Genomic DNA, 20,188 nt, shown 5'->3' on the forward strand with positions numbered 1-20,188 from the left:
TACCATCAAATCCCGATGCATCCGGACGACGTCCCCAAAACGGCTCTCATCACCCCGTTCGGTCTTTTTGAGTTCCTCCGCATGCCGTTCGGCCTGAAGAATGCCGCACAGACGTTCCAGCGGTTGATGGACGCGGTGGGACGCGACCTGGACTTCGCATTCATCTATTTGGACGACATCCTCATAGCCAGCAGCAGTCGTCAGGAGCATCTGTCCCACCTCCGACAACTCTATGCCCGGCTGAGTGACTACGGTCTAACGATCAACCTGGCCAAATGCCAGTTCGGGCTCGACACCATTGACTTCCTGGGCCACAGGATTACCACAGACGGGGCAACCCCTCTGCCCGCTAAGGTAGATGCGGTCCGCCATTTCCCCCGACCCACCACGATCAAAGGCCTTCAGGAATTCGTAGGTATGGTCAATTTCTACCACCGCTTCCTCCCTTCAGCTGCCCGGATCATGCGCCCCCTGTTCGCCTTGCTGTCCGGTCTGGGCAAGGACATTACCTGGGATGAGGTGTCCGCCGCCGCTTTCATTCAAACGAAGGATGCCTTGGCGAACGCCACGATGCTAGTGCACCCCAGAATGGACGTCCCTACCGCCCTCACAGTGGAGGCATCTAATACAGCAGTCGGTGGGGTACTGGAGCAGCTCATCGCGGGCCGCTGGCAACCCCTGGCGTTTTTCAGCAAACACCTGCGGCCACCCGAGCTGAAATACAGTGCTTTCGGCCGGGAGCTGTTGGCGCTATACCTGGCAATTCGGCATTTCAGGTACTTCTTAGAAGGTAGGCCTTTCACCGCGTTCACGGACCACAAACCGCTTACCTTTACATTCACAAAGGTGTCCGATCCCTGGTTGTCCCGCCAGCAGCGCCATCTGTCCTACATCTCTGAATACACGACAGACGTCCGGCACGTCTCGGGTAATGACAATATCGTGGCGGATGTGCTCTCTCGCCCTAACATTCACGCCCTTTCCCAAGGGGTAGACTTTGAGGCACTGGCTGAGGCACAGTTGGCAGATGAGGAGATCCCGTGTTACAGGTCCACAGTCTCTGGTTTGCAGCTCCAGGACCTCCTCGTAGGCCCAGGTGAGAGGACCCTACTCTGTGATGTCGCCACCAGCCAGCCCCGTCCCGTCGTCCCGGCACCTTGGCGACGACATGTTTTCGACTCCATTCATAACTTGGAGCACCCCTCCATCCGCACTACCATCCGGATGGTCTCCAGCAGGTTCGTTGGGCATGGACTCCGCAAGCAGGTCCGTGACTGGGCCAGAACGTGCATGCACTGCCAGACGGCCAAGGTGCAGCGACACACCAAGGCCCCGCCGCAGCAGTTCCACCCCACCCACCGGCGTTTCAACCACATTCATGTGGATATCGTGGGCCCCATATCGCGGGGCGCGGCACCTCCTGACTATCGTGGACCGGTTCACAAGATGGCCAGAGGCGGTCCCACTCACCGACACCACCTCTGAATCTTGCGCCTGGGCACTGATTGCCACCTGGGTGTCCCGCTTTGGTGTACCGGCCCACATTACCTCCGACAGAGGCGCCCAGTTCACCTCCAGCCTGTGGTCAGCAATGGCCAGCCTTTTGGGGACACAGCTGCACCACACAACTGCCTACCACCCACAGTCGAACGGACTAGTGGAGCGTTTCCACTGTCACCTGAAGTCGACTCTCATGGCCCGCCTGCGCGGAGCTAACTGGGCGGACGAGCTTCCCTGGGTCCTACTCGGCATCCGCACGGCGCCCAAGGATGATCTGTACGCTTCGTCGGCCGAGTTGGTGTACGGCGCACCCCTGGTCGTTCCCGGGGAGTTCATACCAGCCCCAAGGGGGCGAGAGGAAGAACCCGCAGCAGTCCTGGGCAGACTACGCGAGAGGCTCGGTGCCCTGGCCCCCATACCCACTTCGCAGCATGGGCAGCACCCAACCTGCGTACCCAAAGACCTGCAGAACTGTAAGTTTGTGTTTGTACGATGGGGCGGGCATCGGCCACCGCTGCAACGGCCCTACGAGGGGCCATTTACGGTGCTCAGGAACAACGGGTCCACGTTCGTGCTGGACGTTGGGGGGAGAGGGGAGGTTTTCACGGTGGACCGACTCAAACCAGCCCATGTGGACTTGGCACAACCGGTCGAGTTTCCGGCACCGCAGCGCAGAGGCTGACCTCCCAAACAGGGTCCGGCCCAGACTGTGGACGTTGGGGGGTGTATCGCCGGTTCTGGGGGGGGGGGGTTATGTGGCGACCCAATTACTAGCACACTCGAACCGGCTGACAATTAGCCAGAGTGCAGGGACAAAGGAAGAAAGCCTGAGGGGGTTTCAGTAGGGCCTCTCAAGGTATCTGGTGGGAGAGACAGGCTTTAAAGCAAGACTGTGGAGTTGAAATAAACATATTCTTTGGCTGCAGTTTATCGACTCCGTGTCATTATTTCAGCGCTGCGTGTAGCACACCGCTACAGTATATTCATTAATTCTCATCATTACCTCCTCAAAACATTCAAATAATTTAATCAGATATGACCTTTCCATGCTGACTGTTTTTTGATATTTGTCTTTTCAAATGATGAATTTATATTGTTTCTCAGATAATCCCTGTCTAATCTATAATTAATTAATCAATCAATCTATCCTATCCTTTTTGAATAACAATACGTTATCAGTTTTTTTTGCTGTAACCATGTTTTTTGATGGAGAAGACTGATAAAAGATGGTCATGACCATATCGATTTTCTCCCCTGCTTTTCTTTTCAGCTTAGGGAAAATTTTATCCTGACTTGGCGATTTATCTATTTTTAAGGTTGTTAAACTTCTTAATAATTCTTCACACTCTGTGTTTATCACACCTGACATTTTACACTTCTTAATTGCAATGTTTGCATCATACCTGTCTTTTGTGAAAACGCAGACTATTCATCAAGAATCATGCTGCACCTTCCGCCTTCTTACACAGATTACCTAAGTCTCTGATAATTTCCATTATTTCCTCTGTTATCCTCCTGCTGTTTATGTACTTACAAAGCATTATTAGGGTTTTGTTTGTTTTACCTGACTGATTTTCATATTCTCTCTTTGCCTCTTTAATTTCCACTTCAGTTCCGTTCTTGTACTTTCTATACACCTCATGTTTTTTTGTTACATTGAGCTACCCTATGTTCAGTGATATTTGGGATGAGAGAATAGAGGTGATGGGGGTGGTCTAGACTTTGGAATACCACAATTTTTCTTTGAGGGAATATATTTATTCTGAAGATGTTATCTCTTTGAATGGCTTCAGCTACTCTTATATTGATTTACTTTCAATCAATTTTGTTAAATAACATTACAGTTTAATAAAACTGGCTTTTAACTAATTGAAAAATTTTGCTCCTGGTCTTTCTGTCCCTGTTCTGTACCTGCAATGGATCTGAACTATGATCACTGTTACTGAAATGTGCTCCCAAGTACATCATCTACACTTGACCAACCTCATTCACTATAACTGTCTAAATTTGCCCCTTTTATTATTTACCTTGTGACATACTGATTTAAAAGACTTGCTTGAATACATTTTGAGAATTCTGCACCCTCTACAAATTTTATAGTTTTCCTTTCCTATTATTAGGCAAGTTGAAATTTCCCACTACTATTTTGGCATCTCAGAAACCTGCCCTGTATCTTTATTCTTCTTTCTCCCACTGATTGTTTGAGGATCTACAGAATATTTCCAGTAGTTGAATATCCCTCTTTCTTAGTTCATCACACGCAGTCTAATTTGTTGATATCTCTTGCATATTCATCCTTCTTATGAGTAGCAGTTGTTTCCTTGACTGATATTGAGATCATTTCTTTCCTTTTGTTTATTTCCCTCCCTGTCTTGTCTGATAATTGCGTAACTGGAAATGAAAAGAAAAAAATACAGTAACAGGTCAGCGAACATCAGTGAAGAGCACAACAGTTACTTTTTGGGTTGATGACTTTTTATCAGAGCTTTAATTGCGCTCTTTTGAAAGGTCATCAGCCTGAAGAACAGTTCTGTTTCTCTCTCCCAAATACTGCCTGACTTGCTGATTATTTCCAAAATTTGTTTTTTTTTGCTTTAAATTGCTAATATCTTTTTTTTGTTTGTTTTTGACATAAGCAAGAGTTTTGAGCTGCCATTCTCTACTCCAGAGAGCTGCAGATGTTCAATTGTTGAACATAATTAAGAAGAGATATCTGAACACCCCAGGAATTAATGGATAGGCAAGAGCTGATGTCATAGTTTAGAACCACTATTGCCTCCTCCTTTTATTAATCAATGGCAGAGTTGGTATTGCATTATACAGTGTTGAATTTGTTTCATCTAATGCTCTCACTTAACTAATGTCTTTTCCTAGGCATCTCATGCAGATCTCTTTCCTCATGCCTCATCTTAAGAGTTTGGATAAGGTAAGTATGATAACAATTTTCAATCTTGGGTAAATAAAAGTCTAAAGTCTTGTGAATTTAGATTGGAACTCCTTTTCCAGTTTGCTTATTCTCTCATGAAATTATGCTGCTGTTTCCAGATGCATATGTGAAACAGAACAAAATCATACGTGCTAGCACTTTCCATTTATGTAGTTTAAATTAAATGATGAATCAATCTGCTTTTCTGTCTCAATTCCTACAAACTGCAGTTTCAATGTTCACTCTGCTGAAGTTAGACCATCTGAGTTATTTGGGCAGTTGCACTAATGTTGGCTGCAACTCCTTTTGATCAAGAAATGCTGACAAGGATGGGTGTGAACTGAAAGTTGGTTTAGGCTTGACTGCTGAGAGTAGGTTAAATGTACTGTATAGTTATGAAAAATTGTCACGTTAGGTGGAGTATGACTCCATGATGCTCCGAGGAAGGTTTAAACTAATTTGAGGGGGGTGTGGGAACTTGAGTGATCGGGTTGAGTATAGGGTAGTTGGAGAAGCAACTGGATGACCTCAGGTTCATCCGGGAAAATGAGAGTTTTCTGGATGGGACCTACAACGAGATTGTTACACCAAAGATACTGGAAGAGAGATGGGGGGTGACGATGAAGGGATGGATGCTTGGAGTACAGGAGACCCGGGGGATGTGTCTTTTGAAAACAGGTTCACCCTCTTGGAAGCTGTCGGGACAGAAGACACTGCCAGTCTGAGAGGCGGACAGGTCTGCGAGTCAAAAATTGGCGCTGAAGCAAAGCTGAGGAGACAGACGTCAGGCAGAGCCGTGGTAATAGGGGACTCCATAGTGAGAGGTACAGAAAGGGGTTTCTGTGGCAACAGGTGGGATTTAAGGATGGTGTGTTGCCTCCCTGGTGTCAGAAGGACGTCACGGATCGATTGCAGGGCGTCCTCAAGGGTGAAAGTGAACAGCCGGAAGTGGTAGTGCATGTCAGCACAACTGACGTCAGGAAGAAGAGGAAAGAAATTCTGCAGCGTGACTTCAGAGAACTCAGAAGAAGGCTGAAAAGCAGGACCTCCAGGGTGGTTATCTCTGGTTTTCTTCCAGTTCCTCATGCCGGCGAGGGCAGGAACAGGGAGATAGGGGATCTGAATGTGTGGCTGAGGAGCTGGTGCGGGAAGCAGGGTTTTGGATTCTTAGACCAATGGGACCTACCATTGGGGTAGGGATGAATTGTATAAAAGGGACAGGTTGTACCTTAACAGGCAGGGAACTAGCATTCTGGCAGGCAGGTTTGCCACTGCTACACAGGTGTGTTTAAACTAAGTCATGGCGGGGGAGGAGACAAACTGGAAATATAAGGATGGAGTTAAAGGAAAAGAGAGAATAAGAAAAGTTAAGAAAGACAACAGAATTAATGGGGCAGAAAGCTCAGGAAGGGATTGGAGAATATGGCCAAGTGCAATAGGAATCGATGTGAAAAGTGAGAGGAGTAATGGATTAAAAGTGTTATATATGAACACACAAAGTATAAGAAATAAAGTGGATGGGCTTGAGGCTCAGTGGGAAATTGGCAAGTATGATGTTGTAGGAATAACAGAGACATGGCTGCAAGAGGACCAGAGCTGGGAGATGAATATTCAAGGATATACATCCTATCAAAAGGACAGACAGGTGGGCAGAGGGGGTGGGGTGGCTCTTGGTGAGGAATAAAATTCAGTCCCTTGCGAGGGGGTGACATAGAATCAGGAGATGTAGAGTCAGTATGAATAGAACTGAGAAATTGTAAAGGCAAAAAGACCCTAATGGGAGTTATCTACAGGCCCCCAAACAGTAGCCTGGATATAGGGTGCAAGTTGAATCAAGAGTTAAAATTGACATGTCGCAAAGGTAATGCTACAGTTGTTATGGGGGATTTCAACATGCAGGTAGACTGGGAAAATCAGGTTGGTACTGGACCCCAAGAAAGAAAGTTTGTGGAGTGCCTCCAAGATGGATTCTTAGAGCAGCTTGTACTGGAGCCTACCAGGGAGAAGGCAATTCTGGATTTAGTGATGTGTAATGAACTGGATTTGATAAGGGAACTCGAGGTAAAGGATTAGGAGGTAATGACCATAATATGATAAGTTTTAATCTACAATTTGAGAGGGAGAAGGGAAAATGGGAAATGTCAATATTACAGTTGAACAAAGGGGACTATGGAGCCATGAGGGAGGAGCTGGCCAAAGTTGACTGGAAGGATACCCTAGCAGGGATGACCCTGAAACAACAATGGCAGGTATTTCTGGGAATAATACAGAAGGTGCAGGATCAGTTCATTCCAAAGAGAAAGAAAGATTCTAAGGGGAGTAAGGGGCGACTGTAGCTGACAAGGGAAGTCCAGGGCAGTATAAAAATAAAAGACAAGAAGTATAACATAGCAAAGATGAGCAGGAAGCCAGAGGATTGGGAAACTTTTAAAGAGGAACAGAAGATAACTAAAAAAGCAATACGGAGAGAAAAGATGAGGTATGAATGTAAGTGAGCCAAGAATATAAAGGAGGATAGTAAAAGCTTCTTTAGGTCTGTGAAAAGGAAAAAATTAGTTAAGACCAAAGTTGGGCCCTTGAAGACAGAAATGGGTGAATGTATTATGGGGAACAAGGAAATGGCAGATAAGTTGAACAGGTACTTTGAATCTGTCTTCACTAGGGAAGACACAAACAATCTCCCAGATGTAATAGTGGCCAGAGGACCTGGGGTAACGGAGGAACTGAATGAAATACACATTAGGCAGAAAATGGTGTTGGGTAGTCTGATGGGACTGAAGGCTGATAAATCCCCAGGGCCTGATGGTCTGCATCCCAGGGTACTTAGGGAGGTGGCTCAAGAAATAGTGGAGGCATTGGTAATCATTTTCCAATGTTCTATAGATTCAGGATCAGTTCCTGTGGATTGGAAGATAGCTAATGTTATCTCACTTTTTAAGAAAGGAGGGAGAGAGAAAACAGGGAATTATAGACCAGTTAGCCTGGCATCAGTGGTGGTGAAGATGCTGGAGTCTTATAAAAGATGAAATAGCGGCACATTTGGATAGCAGTAACAGGATTGGTCCGAGTCAGCATGGATTTACAAAGGGGAAATCATGCTTGACTAATCTTCTGGAATTTTTTGAGGCTGTAACTATGAAAATGGACAAGGGAGAGCCAGTGGATGTAGTGTACCTGGACTTTCAGAAAGCCTTTGATGAGGTCCCACATAGGAGATTAGTGGGCAAAATTAGAGCACATGGTATTGAGGGTAGGGTACTGACATGGATAGAAAATTGGTTGGCAGACAGGAAACAAAGAGTAGGGATTAACGGGTCCCTTTCAGAATGGCAGGCAGTGACTAGTGGGGTACCGCAAGGCTCGGTGCTGGGACTGTAGCTATTTACAATATACATTAATGATTTAGTTGAAGGGATTAAAAGTAATATTGGCAAATTTGCAGATGACACAAAGCTGGGTGGCAGTGTGAAATGTGAGGAGGATGTTGTGAGAATGCAGGGGGACTTGGACAGTTTGGGTGAGTGGGCAGATGCATGGCAGATGCAGTTTAATGTGGATAAATGTGAGGTTATCCACTTTCATGGCAAGAACGGGAAGGCAGATTACTATCTGAATGGTGACAAGTTAGGAAAAGGGGAAGTACAATGAGATCTAGGTGTCCTTTTTCATCAGTCACTGAAAGTAAGCATGCAGGTACAGCTGGCAGTGAAGAAAGCTAATGGCATGTTGGCCTTCATAACAAGGGGAGTTGAGTATAGGAGCAAAGTGGTCCTTCTGCAGTTGTACAGGGCCCTGGTGAGACCACACCTGGTGTATTGTGTGCAGTTTTGGTCTCCAAATTTGAGGAAGGACATTCTTGCTATTGAGGGAGTGCAGCGTAGGTTCACGAGGTTAATTCCCGGGATGGTGGGACTGTCATATGTTGAAAGATTGGAGCGAATGGGCTTGTATACACTGGAATTTAGTGGGGAGTCCAGAACCAGAGGCCACAGTTTAAGAATAAGGGGTAGGCCATTTAGAACAGAGTTGAGGAAAAACTTTTTCACCCAGAGTTGTGAATCTGGAATGCTCTGCCTCAGAAGGCAGTGGAGGCCAGTTCTCTGGATGCTTTCAAGAAAGAGTTAGACAGAGCTCTTAAAGATAGTGGAGTCAAGGGATATAGGGAGAAGGCAGGAATGGGGTACTGATTATGGATGATCAGCCATGATCACAGTGAATGGCGGTGCTGGCTCGAAGGGCTGAATGGCCTACTCCTGCACCTATTGTATATAGTTAGATGCAGTGTAACAGTGAGACTGAGGAAGAGCAGGTAAATGTTAGGACAAGATTGCAGTCAGTGGGATGATTTGAAGTGTAACATGGTATAAAATACAAAGGATGATGAATACAGGACTGAAGGTGTTATATTTGAATGCACACAATATCTGGAATGAGGGAGATGATCTTGTAGCACAGTTAGAGATTGGCAGTTATAGTGTTGTGGGCAACACTGAGTTGTTACTGAAAGAAGATCACAGTTGGGAACAAAGTCCAAGGATACATATTATACTGTTACGTTCCCAGTACCGGGTGACTTACCAGCAAAGATAGAGAGGTCCGCTGAAGTCTGATGGTACTATTTTCAAACGTTTTTATTTATAAAGGGGCACAAACGTATGGTTAATACAAAACATTCAGATCATATACATCGTCAAAACTCAATCTAAAGCACAGGTATAGTAATAATCAATCAGAAATAAGCTCTATCGTTGTCTAGGGGAATACTGAGTCCAATGGAATATAAAAGTCATTCATAAATCTGCAGGCTTTTCCGTTTGGGAACCGCTGGCATTTCACGTGTTGGAGAGAGAGAGTGGTGAGAAAGAAGGAACACTTGCCCGTCGTCTTTACGAAGACGATCCCGGTTGTTAGTTAAAATGGTTTTCCTTTGGTTTCAGCCACAGACTCCCGATCCGGAATCTAACGCATGTGGCTTCCTTCAAAATGGCTTCCCGCTCCGACAGGAAGCGCTATCGTGTCTTCTTCGTGTGTCTCCTTGGTGAGTCTGAGGCCCCGCCTCGACAGCCCACCTTTTATCTGGACTGGCAGGGTTGTAGATGTCAATCAGGGTGGGGGTGAGGCAATCTTTCCCCCATCACCCAGCCCACGTTGCCCTGAGGGTTTGCACGTAGTCCAGTCCCTTGTTCCACAAAGGTGTCTCCCAAGACAATGGCCATGTCCTTGGCTTTTGTCTGGCTGAGAGGCCAGCCCACATTCCAAACCGTAAGGCTGCTCTCTCTCTCGCGATTCTCACAAAGGAGGGGGCTGGGGTCATAACAATACCAAAAGGGATGGGGAGGCTCTGTTGATAAAAAATGAAATCAAACCCCTTAGAAAGAGGTGACACAGGATTGGAAGGTGAAGAATCTCAGTGAGGAGAGTTAAGAAACAGCAAGGGTAAGAAGCCCCTGATGGGCCTCCAAACAATAGGCAGAGTGTGGGATATAACTTACAATGGGAGATTGAAAAAAAGGTGTAAAAAGGTCAGTGTTATGATAGTCATGGGAGATTTCAATATGCAGGTAGATTGGAAAAATCAGATTGGTGCTGGATCCCAAGAGAGAGAATTAGTACAATGTCCATGAGATGTTTTTTAGAGCAGCTTGTGGTTGAACCCACTAGGTGAAAGGCAATTCTGGGTAGAGTGGTAGGTAATGAAGCAGTTTTGATTAAGTCGATGCATCTTTAGAAGGTAGTGATCATAATATGATAGAATTCACCCTGCAGTGTGAGAGAAAGAAGCTAAAGTCAATTTATTAGTATTCCAATGGAATGAAGGGAAATACAGAGACATGAGAGAGAAGCTGGCCAAAGTTGTGTGGAAGGGGACATTAGAAGGGATGACAGTAGAACAACAGTGGTTGGATTTTCTGGGAGCAATTTGAAGGTGTAGGATACATCCAAAAGATGAAGTATTCTAAACGAAGGATGAGGCAACCAAGGCTGACAAGGAAATTAAAGGCAACATAAAGGGAAAACAGAAGGCATATAATATGGCAAAAATTAGTGGAAAGTTAGAGGACGGAAGCTTTTAAAAACTAGCAGAAGGATTTTTTAGGTGCCATATTTAGTATTTTATGTCAGTCTTTATTGTGGAAAACAGCAGCATTATGCCAGAAATTTGAGTGTCGGGGCAGAAGTGAGTGTAGTTGCTATCACAAAGGAAAAGGTGCTTGGGAAGCTGAAAGCTTTGAAGGTAGATAAAGCACCTGGACCAGATGAACTACATACCAGGGTTCTGAAAGAAATGGCTGAAGAGCTTGTGGAGGCATTAGTAATCATCTTTCAAGAATCACTAGATTCCGGAATGGTTCCAGAGGACTGGAAAACTGCAGATGTCACTCCACTCTTTGAGAACAGTGTGAAACAAAAAAAAAAAATACTGTCCAGGTAGCCTGTCTTCAGTTATTGGTAACATGTTGGAGCCCATTATTAAGGATGAGGTTTCAGGGTACTTGGGGGCACGTGATAAAATAGACATGGTTTTCTGAAGGGGAAATCTTGCCTGACAAACCTGTTGGAAATCTTTGAGGAAGTAAAAGCCAGGATAGACAAAAGAGAGTCAATGGATGTTAACCTGGATTTTCAGAAGGTGTCTCACATTTAACAAGATATAGTATTACAGGAAAGATACTAGCATGAATAGCAGGAGATAGAGAGTGCAAATAAAGGAGGGTTTTTCTGTTTGACTGCCAGTGACTAGCAATGTTCCGCAGGGGTCAGTGTTGGAACTGCTTCTTTTCATATTATATGTCAATAATTTGGATGATAGATTTGATGCTTTGTGGCCATGTTTTTAGATAATATGAAGATAGGTGGTGAGGCTGGTGATGCTAAGGAAGTAGGGAGTCTGCAGAAGGACTTGGACGGATTGAGAGAATGGGCAAAGAAGTGGCAGATGCAAGAAAGTTTAGGGAAGTGTATGGTTATGCACTTTGGTGGAAGGAATAAAGGCATAGACTATTTTTTAAACAGGGAGAAAATTTAAAAATCAGAGGTGCAAAGGGACAACCCTTGCAGGTTGACTCAGTGATAAGGAAAGAAAATGCAATATTAGCATTCATTTTGAGAAGACTAGAATATCATAACAAGGATGTAATGCTGAGGCTTTATAAGGCATTGGTCAGAACGCACTTGGTGTATTTTGAGCAGTTTTGGGCCCCTTATATATGAAAGGATGCACTGGAATTGGAGTGGGTCCAGAGGAGGTTCACAAAAATGATACTGGGAATGAAAGAATTAATGTATGAAGAGCATTTTACTGCTCTGGGTCTGTATTTGCTGGAGTTGGGAAAAATGAGGGGTTGATCTTATTGAAAACTTTTGAATATCTGTTGAAATCTATTGAGTATTGAAAGGCTTAGATAGAATGGATGTTTCCTCTACTGGGTAAGTCTAGGACCAGCGGGCAGAACCTCAGAATAGAAGGAAGCATCCATTTGGAACAGAAATAAGGAGGGATTTCTTGTCCAGAGGGTTGTGGATTTGTGGAATTCATTGCCACAGACTGCTGTGGAGGCCAAGTCATTGTGTATATTTAAAGCAGAGGTTGATAGGTTCTCAATTAGCTAGGGCATCAAAAGTTACTGAGAGAAGGCAGGAGAGGGATAATAAATCAGACATGTTGGAATGGAGGAGCAGACACGATGGGCTGAATATCCTAATTCTACTCCTATGCCTTTTGGTCTTATGGTCTATAATTTGAATTTAAAATAAAATTGGAACAATTACACTACTGCCACCAGACACTTGACAAACAATATGAAGGAGATAGAAAATAGACCTTAAGACCATAAGATATAGGTATTCCAGGCCTTTAATATTCTAGTAAAGTGCATGACCATACACTTCTCTACACTGTATTCCATCTGCCACTTCTATGCAACACACATAAAATTTTGGAAAAACTTAGCAGGCCAGGCAGCATCTGTGGAAAAAAGTACAGTCGATATTTCAGGCCGAAACTGGACTTTACTTTTTTCCATAGATGCTGCCTGGCCTGCAGAGTTCCTCCAGCATTTTGTTCTTTTCAAATCTTTTTTTTATTATTATTATTATCCAAAATACAAGAGTACATCAAAGTAAGTAACACTTACAATGTCTCAAAAGAGAAAAAAAAACAATATTAAGGATTGAAAAATATGGTGACACAAAAAAAGAGAAGAAAAAAAACCCTAATAAAGCAAGAAAAAGGTGAGGGGAAAAAAAAAGAACCATTAGGTGTTCAACCCCGGAGCCATGCGTCATACCAAAAGCTTCTAAAGATAAACATCAAGCTGCCAGCAAAAAAAAATTATACTAAAATTTACAATTAGATCGTGGAGAAAATCAATTAACTCAAATGGTAATAACGAACAAATGAACCCCATCTTTTCTCAAAATCAAACATAGGTTCGAAGGTTTGATTTCTAATTTTCTCTAAACTAAGACATAACATCACTTGAGAGAACCATTGTGACAGAGTGGGAGCCGACGTATCCTTCCACTTCGACAAAATGGCCCTCCCAGCTATCAATGTAACAAATGCTATAACATGTTGGTCAGACAAAGAAATACCACAAATATTTTGAGGTATTATTCCAAAGAGCACAGTTAATCTGTTGGGTTGTAAATTAATTTTAAGTGCTTTAGAAATTGTAGAAAAAACTGACTTCCAAAACTGTTCCAGTATAGAACAAGACCAAAACGTGTGTCAGTGTAGCTGTCTCAGTTTTACATCGATCACAATAACTATCAACATTAGGAAAGATTTTAGACGATCTCTCCTTCGTCAAATAGTAACAATGTACAATTTTAAATTGAATCAATGAATGGCAAGCACAAATCGAGGAAGGGTTAACCAACTTCAGGATCTGCATCCAGTCCTCCGTTATAAAAGTCAAATTAAGTTCCTTTTCCCAATCTTGATTAATCTTAAAGAAAGGGCGCTTATCTCATTGTAATAATAAATTATAGATTCTTCCAATGGAACTCTTCATCAAAGGGTTCATACTCATAATAGTATCTAACAGGTCGGCCTCTAATATGCAAGGAAAATTACTTAAATATTTTTGTAAGAAATATCTAACTTGAAGGTATTGTAAGAAGTGTGAATATGAGAGAGAGAATTTATCAACTAATTGTTCAAAAGACATCAGTCTATCTTCTTTAAATAGATCCAAAAAAGAATTAATACCTTTATTTTTCCAAAATAAAAAAATTGGATCACTCAAAGAAGGCTTAAAAAAATAGTTTTGATAAATTAAACTACAAAGTTTAAATTTTTTAAGATTAAAAAAATTATGGAACTGGAGTCAAATTTGTAACGAATACTTAATCACAGGTTATAAATTTAAATTAGCAACTTCAGCTAATTGTATAGGTAGAGCAGCTCCCAATAACGAGGTTAAATAAAACTGTTTCACAGCTTTCAATTCCAAATCTACCCAAATTGGCCGCTCGTTCTTATCAACCCAGTATAACCAAAAGGACATATATTGCACATTAACAGCCCAGTAATACATTCTTAAATTAGGCCAAGCAAGACCTCCATTCTTTTTCAATTTTTGTAAGTGACATTTTACCAATTCTTGGTCTTTTATCATTCCAAATAAAAGATGAGATAATAGAATCAATTCAATCAAAAAACTTCTTAGTTAAAAAAACAGGGATATTCTGAAATAAATATAAAACTTTTGGTAAAATCATCATTTTAACTATATGGATGCAGCCAGCAAGTGAAAACATAAGTGGATTCCATCTGCTAAATAAATACTTCATAGAATCTACCAAGAGAACAAAATTAGCTTTATAAAGATCCTTATATTTTTTAGTGATTATAACGCCTAGATATCTAAAGGAATCCATAACTTTGAAAGGAGTATTGTCATTGTGTGTGTTGCTGGGATTTCCAGCATCTACAGATTTTCCCTTGTTTGTGATTTGCCACTTCTTTGCCCATTTTCCTAATCTAAGTCCTTCTGTAAACTCTCTGCTTCCTCACCATTCCCTGCTCCTCTATCTATGTTTGTATTGCCTGCAAACTTAGCCACAAAGCTAACAATTCCATCATCTGAATCATTGACATATAATGTAAAAAGAAGCGGTGGCATTACTGACCCCTGAGGAACATGACTAGTTACTGACAGCCAACCAAAAGCAATCGCAAGAAAACTTCCTTTCTACCTTTAGAAGTTGTGTAATATTGAAACACAAGCTAGACATGTAACAATACCTTCCTGAATTAAACCCATCAATTTCAACAAAATTTGGATGGAGTTTGTATTTTGTATACTCATTACATCAATGCCAGGTTGTGAAAATATAGAATTGCTCACTGCTAATGAATGTAACCCACTTAATTAAAAAAAAACACATTGCACAGATCATTTTCTCAAGAATTCCAGTGTGTTTTAAAACACTTACATTAGCCTATGTTAGGCATCAACCATTGTGAATGATGCAATGCAGTCCAGGTTGGTTAGATTAACATAGATCTTGCCAATGGATTTGAGTGCTAGTGAGAAGTAATTGTCACTAATAACTGTAGGTCTCCTTTTTTTCAGCTATCACGGGGGACAAGACAAGGTTGTCCATTAAGTCCTTTGTTATTTAATTTAATATTAGAACCCCTTACTATTGCTCTTCGTGAAGCCAAAAATATTCATGGGATTTTTGTGAATGAGACCATGCACAAGATCTCTCTATACGCTGATGATTTATTGATATATATATCAAAGCCTGAAGAATCTATTCCTGCTTTGCTAAAATTATTTGACAAATTTGGAGATTTTTCAGGATATAAAATAAATTTTAGTAAAAGTGAATTACTTCCTTTAAATGAATCTGTCTCTATATATGATAATATTCCTTTTAAAGTTACAGATTCTTTTAGATATTTAAGTGTCATAATTACTAAAAAATATAAGGATCTTTATGAAGCCATTTTTCCTCAGTGGACTCTATGAAGTAGATGGAGTAGATGTGGTAGATGTTTAGTAGATGGAGCCCACTTACATTTTCACTTGTTGGCCATATTCATGTAGTTAAAATGATGATTTTACCAACATTTTTATATTTATTTCAGAATATTCCTGTTTTTTTGACTAAGAAGTTTTTTGATTGGATTGATTCTATCATTCTATATTTTATTTGGGATAATAAAAGACCAAGAATTAGTAAATATCATTTACAAAAGTTGAAAAAGGATGGAAGTCTTGCTTTGCCTAATCTAAGAATGTATTATTGGGCTGTTCATTTGCGATATATGTCCTTTTGGTTATATTGGGTTGATAGAAATGATCGGCCAATTTGGGTAGACCTGGAACTGAGAACTGTGAAACAGTTCTATTTAACCTTGTTATTAGGAGTTGCTCTACCTATATAATTAGCTAAAGTTGCAAATTTAAACCTATATCCTGTGGTTAAGCACTCTTTACAAATTTGGCTCCAGTTCCACAATTTTTTAATCTTAAAAAGTTTAAACTTTGTAGTTTAATTTATCGTAATTACTTTATTAAACCTTCCCTGAGCGATCCAATTTTTTTTACTTTGGAAAAATAAAGGTATTAATTCTTTTTTGGATTTATTTAAAGAAGGCAGATTGATGTCTTTTGAACAATTAGTCGATAAATAATCTCTCTCATATTCACACTTTTTACAACACCTTCAAGTTAGACACTTTTTACAAAAATATTTAAGTAATTTTCCTTACATATTGGAGGCTGACTTGTTAGATACTATTATGAATATGAACCCTTCCATGAAAGGTTCTATTGGAAGAATTTATAATTTATTATTACAATGGGATAAACATCCTTTACTTAAGATTAAACAGGATTGGGAGAAGGAACTCAATTTGACTTTTATATGGACCCGGATTCTGAAGCTGGTTAACTCTTCTTCGATCTGTGCTAGTCATTCACTGATCCAATTTAAAATTGTACATCGTTACCATTTGACGAAGGAGAGACTTTCTAAAATATTTCCCAATGTTGACAAGTATTGTGATAGATGTAAAACTGAGATAGCTACACTGACACATATGTTCTGGTCATGTTCTATACTAAAACAGTTTTGGAAGTCAGTCTTTTCGACAATTTCTAAAGCACTCAGAATCAAGTTACAACCTAATGAATTGACTGCTTTTTGGAAGAATTCCTCAAAATATCCATGGTATTTCTGTGTCTGACCAACATGTTATTGCGTTTGTTACATTGATAGCTAGGAGGGCCATCTTGTTGAAGTGGAAGGATATATCAGCTCCTACTTTGTCACAATGGTTCTCTCAAGTGTTGCTATGTCTTAGCTTGGAGAAAATTAGAAGTCGAACCTTTGAACCTTTATTTGATTTTGAGAAGAGATGGGGCTCATTCGCTCGTTATTATCATTTGAGTTAACTGATAGATTTTCTCCATGATCTAATTGTAAGTTTTTTTGACATATTTTTCTTTCTTGTTGGCATTTTGATGTTTATTTTTAGAAGCTTTCTGTATGACGCATGGCTCCGGGGTTGTACCTCCAATGGGTTTTTTTTCCCTCACTTTTTTTGCTTACTAGGGTTTTTTTTTTATTCACAAAAATTTTCAATCTTTAAGATAATTTTTTTTGAGGCATTCTAAGTGTTGTTACTTTGATGTACCTGTGTTATTTTTGAATAATAATAATAAAAAGATTTGAAAAGAAAGAAGTAATTTTCCTTTATTGGCATATTTACCCATATATTTGTAACTTGCAGTTTGATAGAATATTATTGAAAAATACAGTAGCTCAGTATGGACTGAATTAAGAATTGTGCTGTTCCTGCAGTTTGTGGTCTGTGGTTTCTTGAACTGAAGTTTCTGATAAGAGCAAAAATTCTTAGAAGCATTTAGAACCTTCAAGATTAGAGTGACACTTGCAGAAAAGGAAATCCACGTTCCATAAGTTCCACATTCACAAGGAAGCAGGTGGTATACACAATTTTTCATGGAGTTCCTCTATTTTCAGGTAGTTTTTGTCATCTTTGTCTGTAAAGTTACCAAGTATATAATTCAAAGTCCATCTGATAATGCTAAAGATGGTTTGGTAAGAAATACCGTTTAGTCACCGAAGGTAGCTATTTGCATTATACAATAGCCTGAGGCTTATAGGGTAAGGTCTGAAGTGACCCTTGCACCTACTGGTAGTGACTTGCAGGCTAGCTAGTAAAATGTAATATCTTTCTGTAATAGTATCTCCAGTAAATTGTAGCATCTTTACATGTTGTTCCTTAGACAATTCATGTAATCCATCATCTTTCTATAGTGCAATGTAACTTGTCCCATTTAATTTCTGTTTCTCTTACATGAGTAAAGAATTAATGTGATAAAGAAGCATCCACAAAGATTAGTAGCAAAAATTTTGAGCAGCAAAGTGCTTATTCAATGGGGCCAAAACCCTTAGTAGTCACAAAGTTTATGCATTGGTTCCTGTAGTGCAAAACTGTTAAGGTAATATTTAATTAAGTTGAAGATCATAAGACACAGGAACAGAATTAGGCCATTCATCCCATCAAATCTGCTCTGCCATTTTATCATGGCCAATCCATTTCCCTCTCAACCTCATTCTTCTGCCTTCTCCCTGTAACCTTTGACGTCCTGACTAATCAAGAACCTATCAACCTGTGCTTTAGAATGCTGTGGACCCTAACCATGACACCTAGGATGTAATATATCATCCACTTAACCCTATCATATCCACAGAATCTCATGTCTACTCCTCTAACTATGGAATCCCCTAACAGTACTATAGTCCTCTTCTTCCCAGTTCCCTTCTCAGCAACAGCACCAGACTCAGTGCCAGAGATCCAGTAGCTATAGTTCCCCTATGTATATCATCTCCCCCAACAGTAGCCAAAACAGTATGTTATTATTGAAGGGAACGGACACAGGGACTGCCCATTTCCTTTCTCTCTCTTGATAGTCACCCAAATAGCTGCCTCCTGCTACTTAAGAGTGACTGCCTCCCTGTAGCTTCTATCTGTCACTTCCTCAGTTTCCCGAATGAGCCAAAGGTCATCGAGCTGCAGCTCCATTTGATTAAAACATTCTGTGAGGAGCTGCAACTCAGTGCACTTGATGCGGATTTGGTTACTGGGGAGGCTGGAGGACTCCCAGAATTTCCACATCTCACACAAAGAACACAACATGGCCCCTGAGTGAGCCATTCTCACTCCTCTAACTATGCACTAACAGTTGAAGAATGAAGAAGAAGAAACTTACCAAATACTTACTGGCCCAAGCCTGTTCTTGCCAAAGTTTCTTCAATCTAACACAATCTAACACTGGTCCACTCACACAATGGCTGCTCTCCTTGCCCCTCCCTTATTCTTATTTGTCCTTGCTAATGAATTGTAATTTGATTGAGCCACCAGAAAATGCTGAAAGCCTGCAAAAGCTCCTTTTTAAATCTCATTCTTCAATATGAGAGTCACCTCTTCTCTCGCTCCTGATTTGATTGGGCCACTGGAAAACATTAATAGCATTGGAACTGCTATTATTGTAGCAGCTGGTTGTATGTGCTTAACAAAACAAATGAATAATTGATCATTGTTGTCCTCCTGTAGGTTATCCTTAATGATTCTTCAAACGAAAAGCTGAAAACTCCAGTTATTCCAAAAACTGCATTAGCCAATGGTAAGTAACTCTATAGGAATTACTAAACATATCACACCTAACACAGCTGTACTTATAGATTTAATATTGTTGGTCACTAAACATGGTAGAGTCTCCTTCATCTCTCATGTTGAAATTTCATCTTGAAACCGTTCTTCCAGGATATTACTCCTTACATGTTTTCCATATAGAAGCTTTATTCTGCCCAAATCTTGACCATGTTTTATTTTATTACACAAAACATTGTTTATCCTTAAAATACTTAGAGTGCTGACAGCATTGCTGTCTTTGATAATTCAGTACAGCTTCGGTTTGCGATCATTGTTTTGACTTTTTTTTTGTGTTCTTGCTTCTGCCACATTTTAGTTGAAACCGATCAGTTGTGATCATCACTCATAAAACTATCAGCCCATCACCAAGCACATCACCTACCTCTTCAATTTTATTTTGTTCTAGTTTTAATATTTTTGTTGAAATTGATGGGTTTGATTCAGGAAAGTATTGTTAGAGCCATAGAACCATTGAACATTACAGCACAGAAACAGGCCTTTTGGCCCTTCTTGGCTGTGCCGAAACATTTTTCTGCCTAGTCCCACTGACCTGCACCTGGGCCATATCCCTCCAAACCCCTCTCATCCATATACCTGTCCAGGTTTTTCTTAAATGTCAAAAGTGAGCCCGCATCCACCACTTCATCTGGCAGCTCATTCCACACTCCCACCACTCTCTGCGTGAAGAAGCCCTCCCTAATGTTCCCTTTAAACGTTTCCCCCTTCACCCTTAACCCATGACCTCTTTTTTTTCTCCCCTGGCCTCAGTGGAAAAAGCCTGCTTGCATTCACTCTATCTATATCCATCATAATTTTATACACCTCTATCAAATCACCCCTCATTCTCCAATGCTCCAGGGAATAAAGTCCTAACCTATTCAACCTTTCCCTGTAACTCAGTTTCTCAAGTCCCGGCAACATCCTTGTAAACCTTCTCTGCACTCTTTCAACCTTATTAATATCCTTCCGGTAATTAGGTGACCAAAACTGCACACAATACTCCAAATTCGGTCTCATCAATGTCTTATACAACCTCACCATTACATTCCAACTCTTATACT

General features: G+C 41.1%; 1 protein-coding gene across 4 annotated transcripts in view; it reads left to right on the forward strand.

Annotated features, from left to right (window-relative positions):
- Positions 1-20,188, forward strand: part of LOC140714544 (uncharacterized) — a 153,601-nt gene that overhangs the window by 99,107 nt on the left and 34,306 nt on the right. For all 4 annotated transcript variants that reach the window (XM_073025819.1, XM_073025822.1, XM_073025821.1 and 1 more), the window contains 2 exons: positions 4,375-4,426; positions 19,029-19,098. In XM_073025819.1, coding sequence (XP_072881920.1) covers positions 4,375-4,426; positions 19,029-19,098 — 122 coding nt within the window. The remainder of the gene's footprint in view (positions 1-4,374; positions 4,427-19,028; positions 19,099-20,188) is intronic.

The sequence above is a fragment of the Hemitrygon akajei genome, chromosome 22 (assembly GCF_048418815.1).
Source record: "Hemitrygon akajei chromosome 22, sHemAka1.3, whole genome shotgun sequence".
Classification (NCBI taxonomy): Eukaryota; Metazoa; Chordata; class Chondrichthyes; order Myliobatiformes; family Dasyatidae; genus Hemitrygon; species Hemitrygon akajei.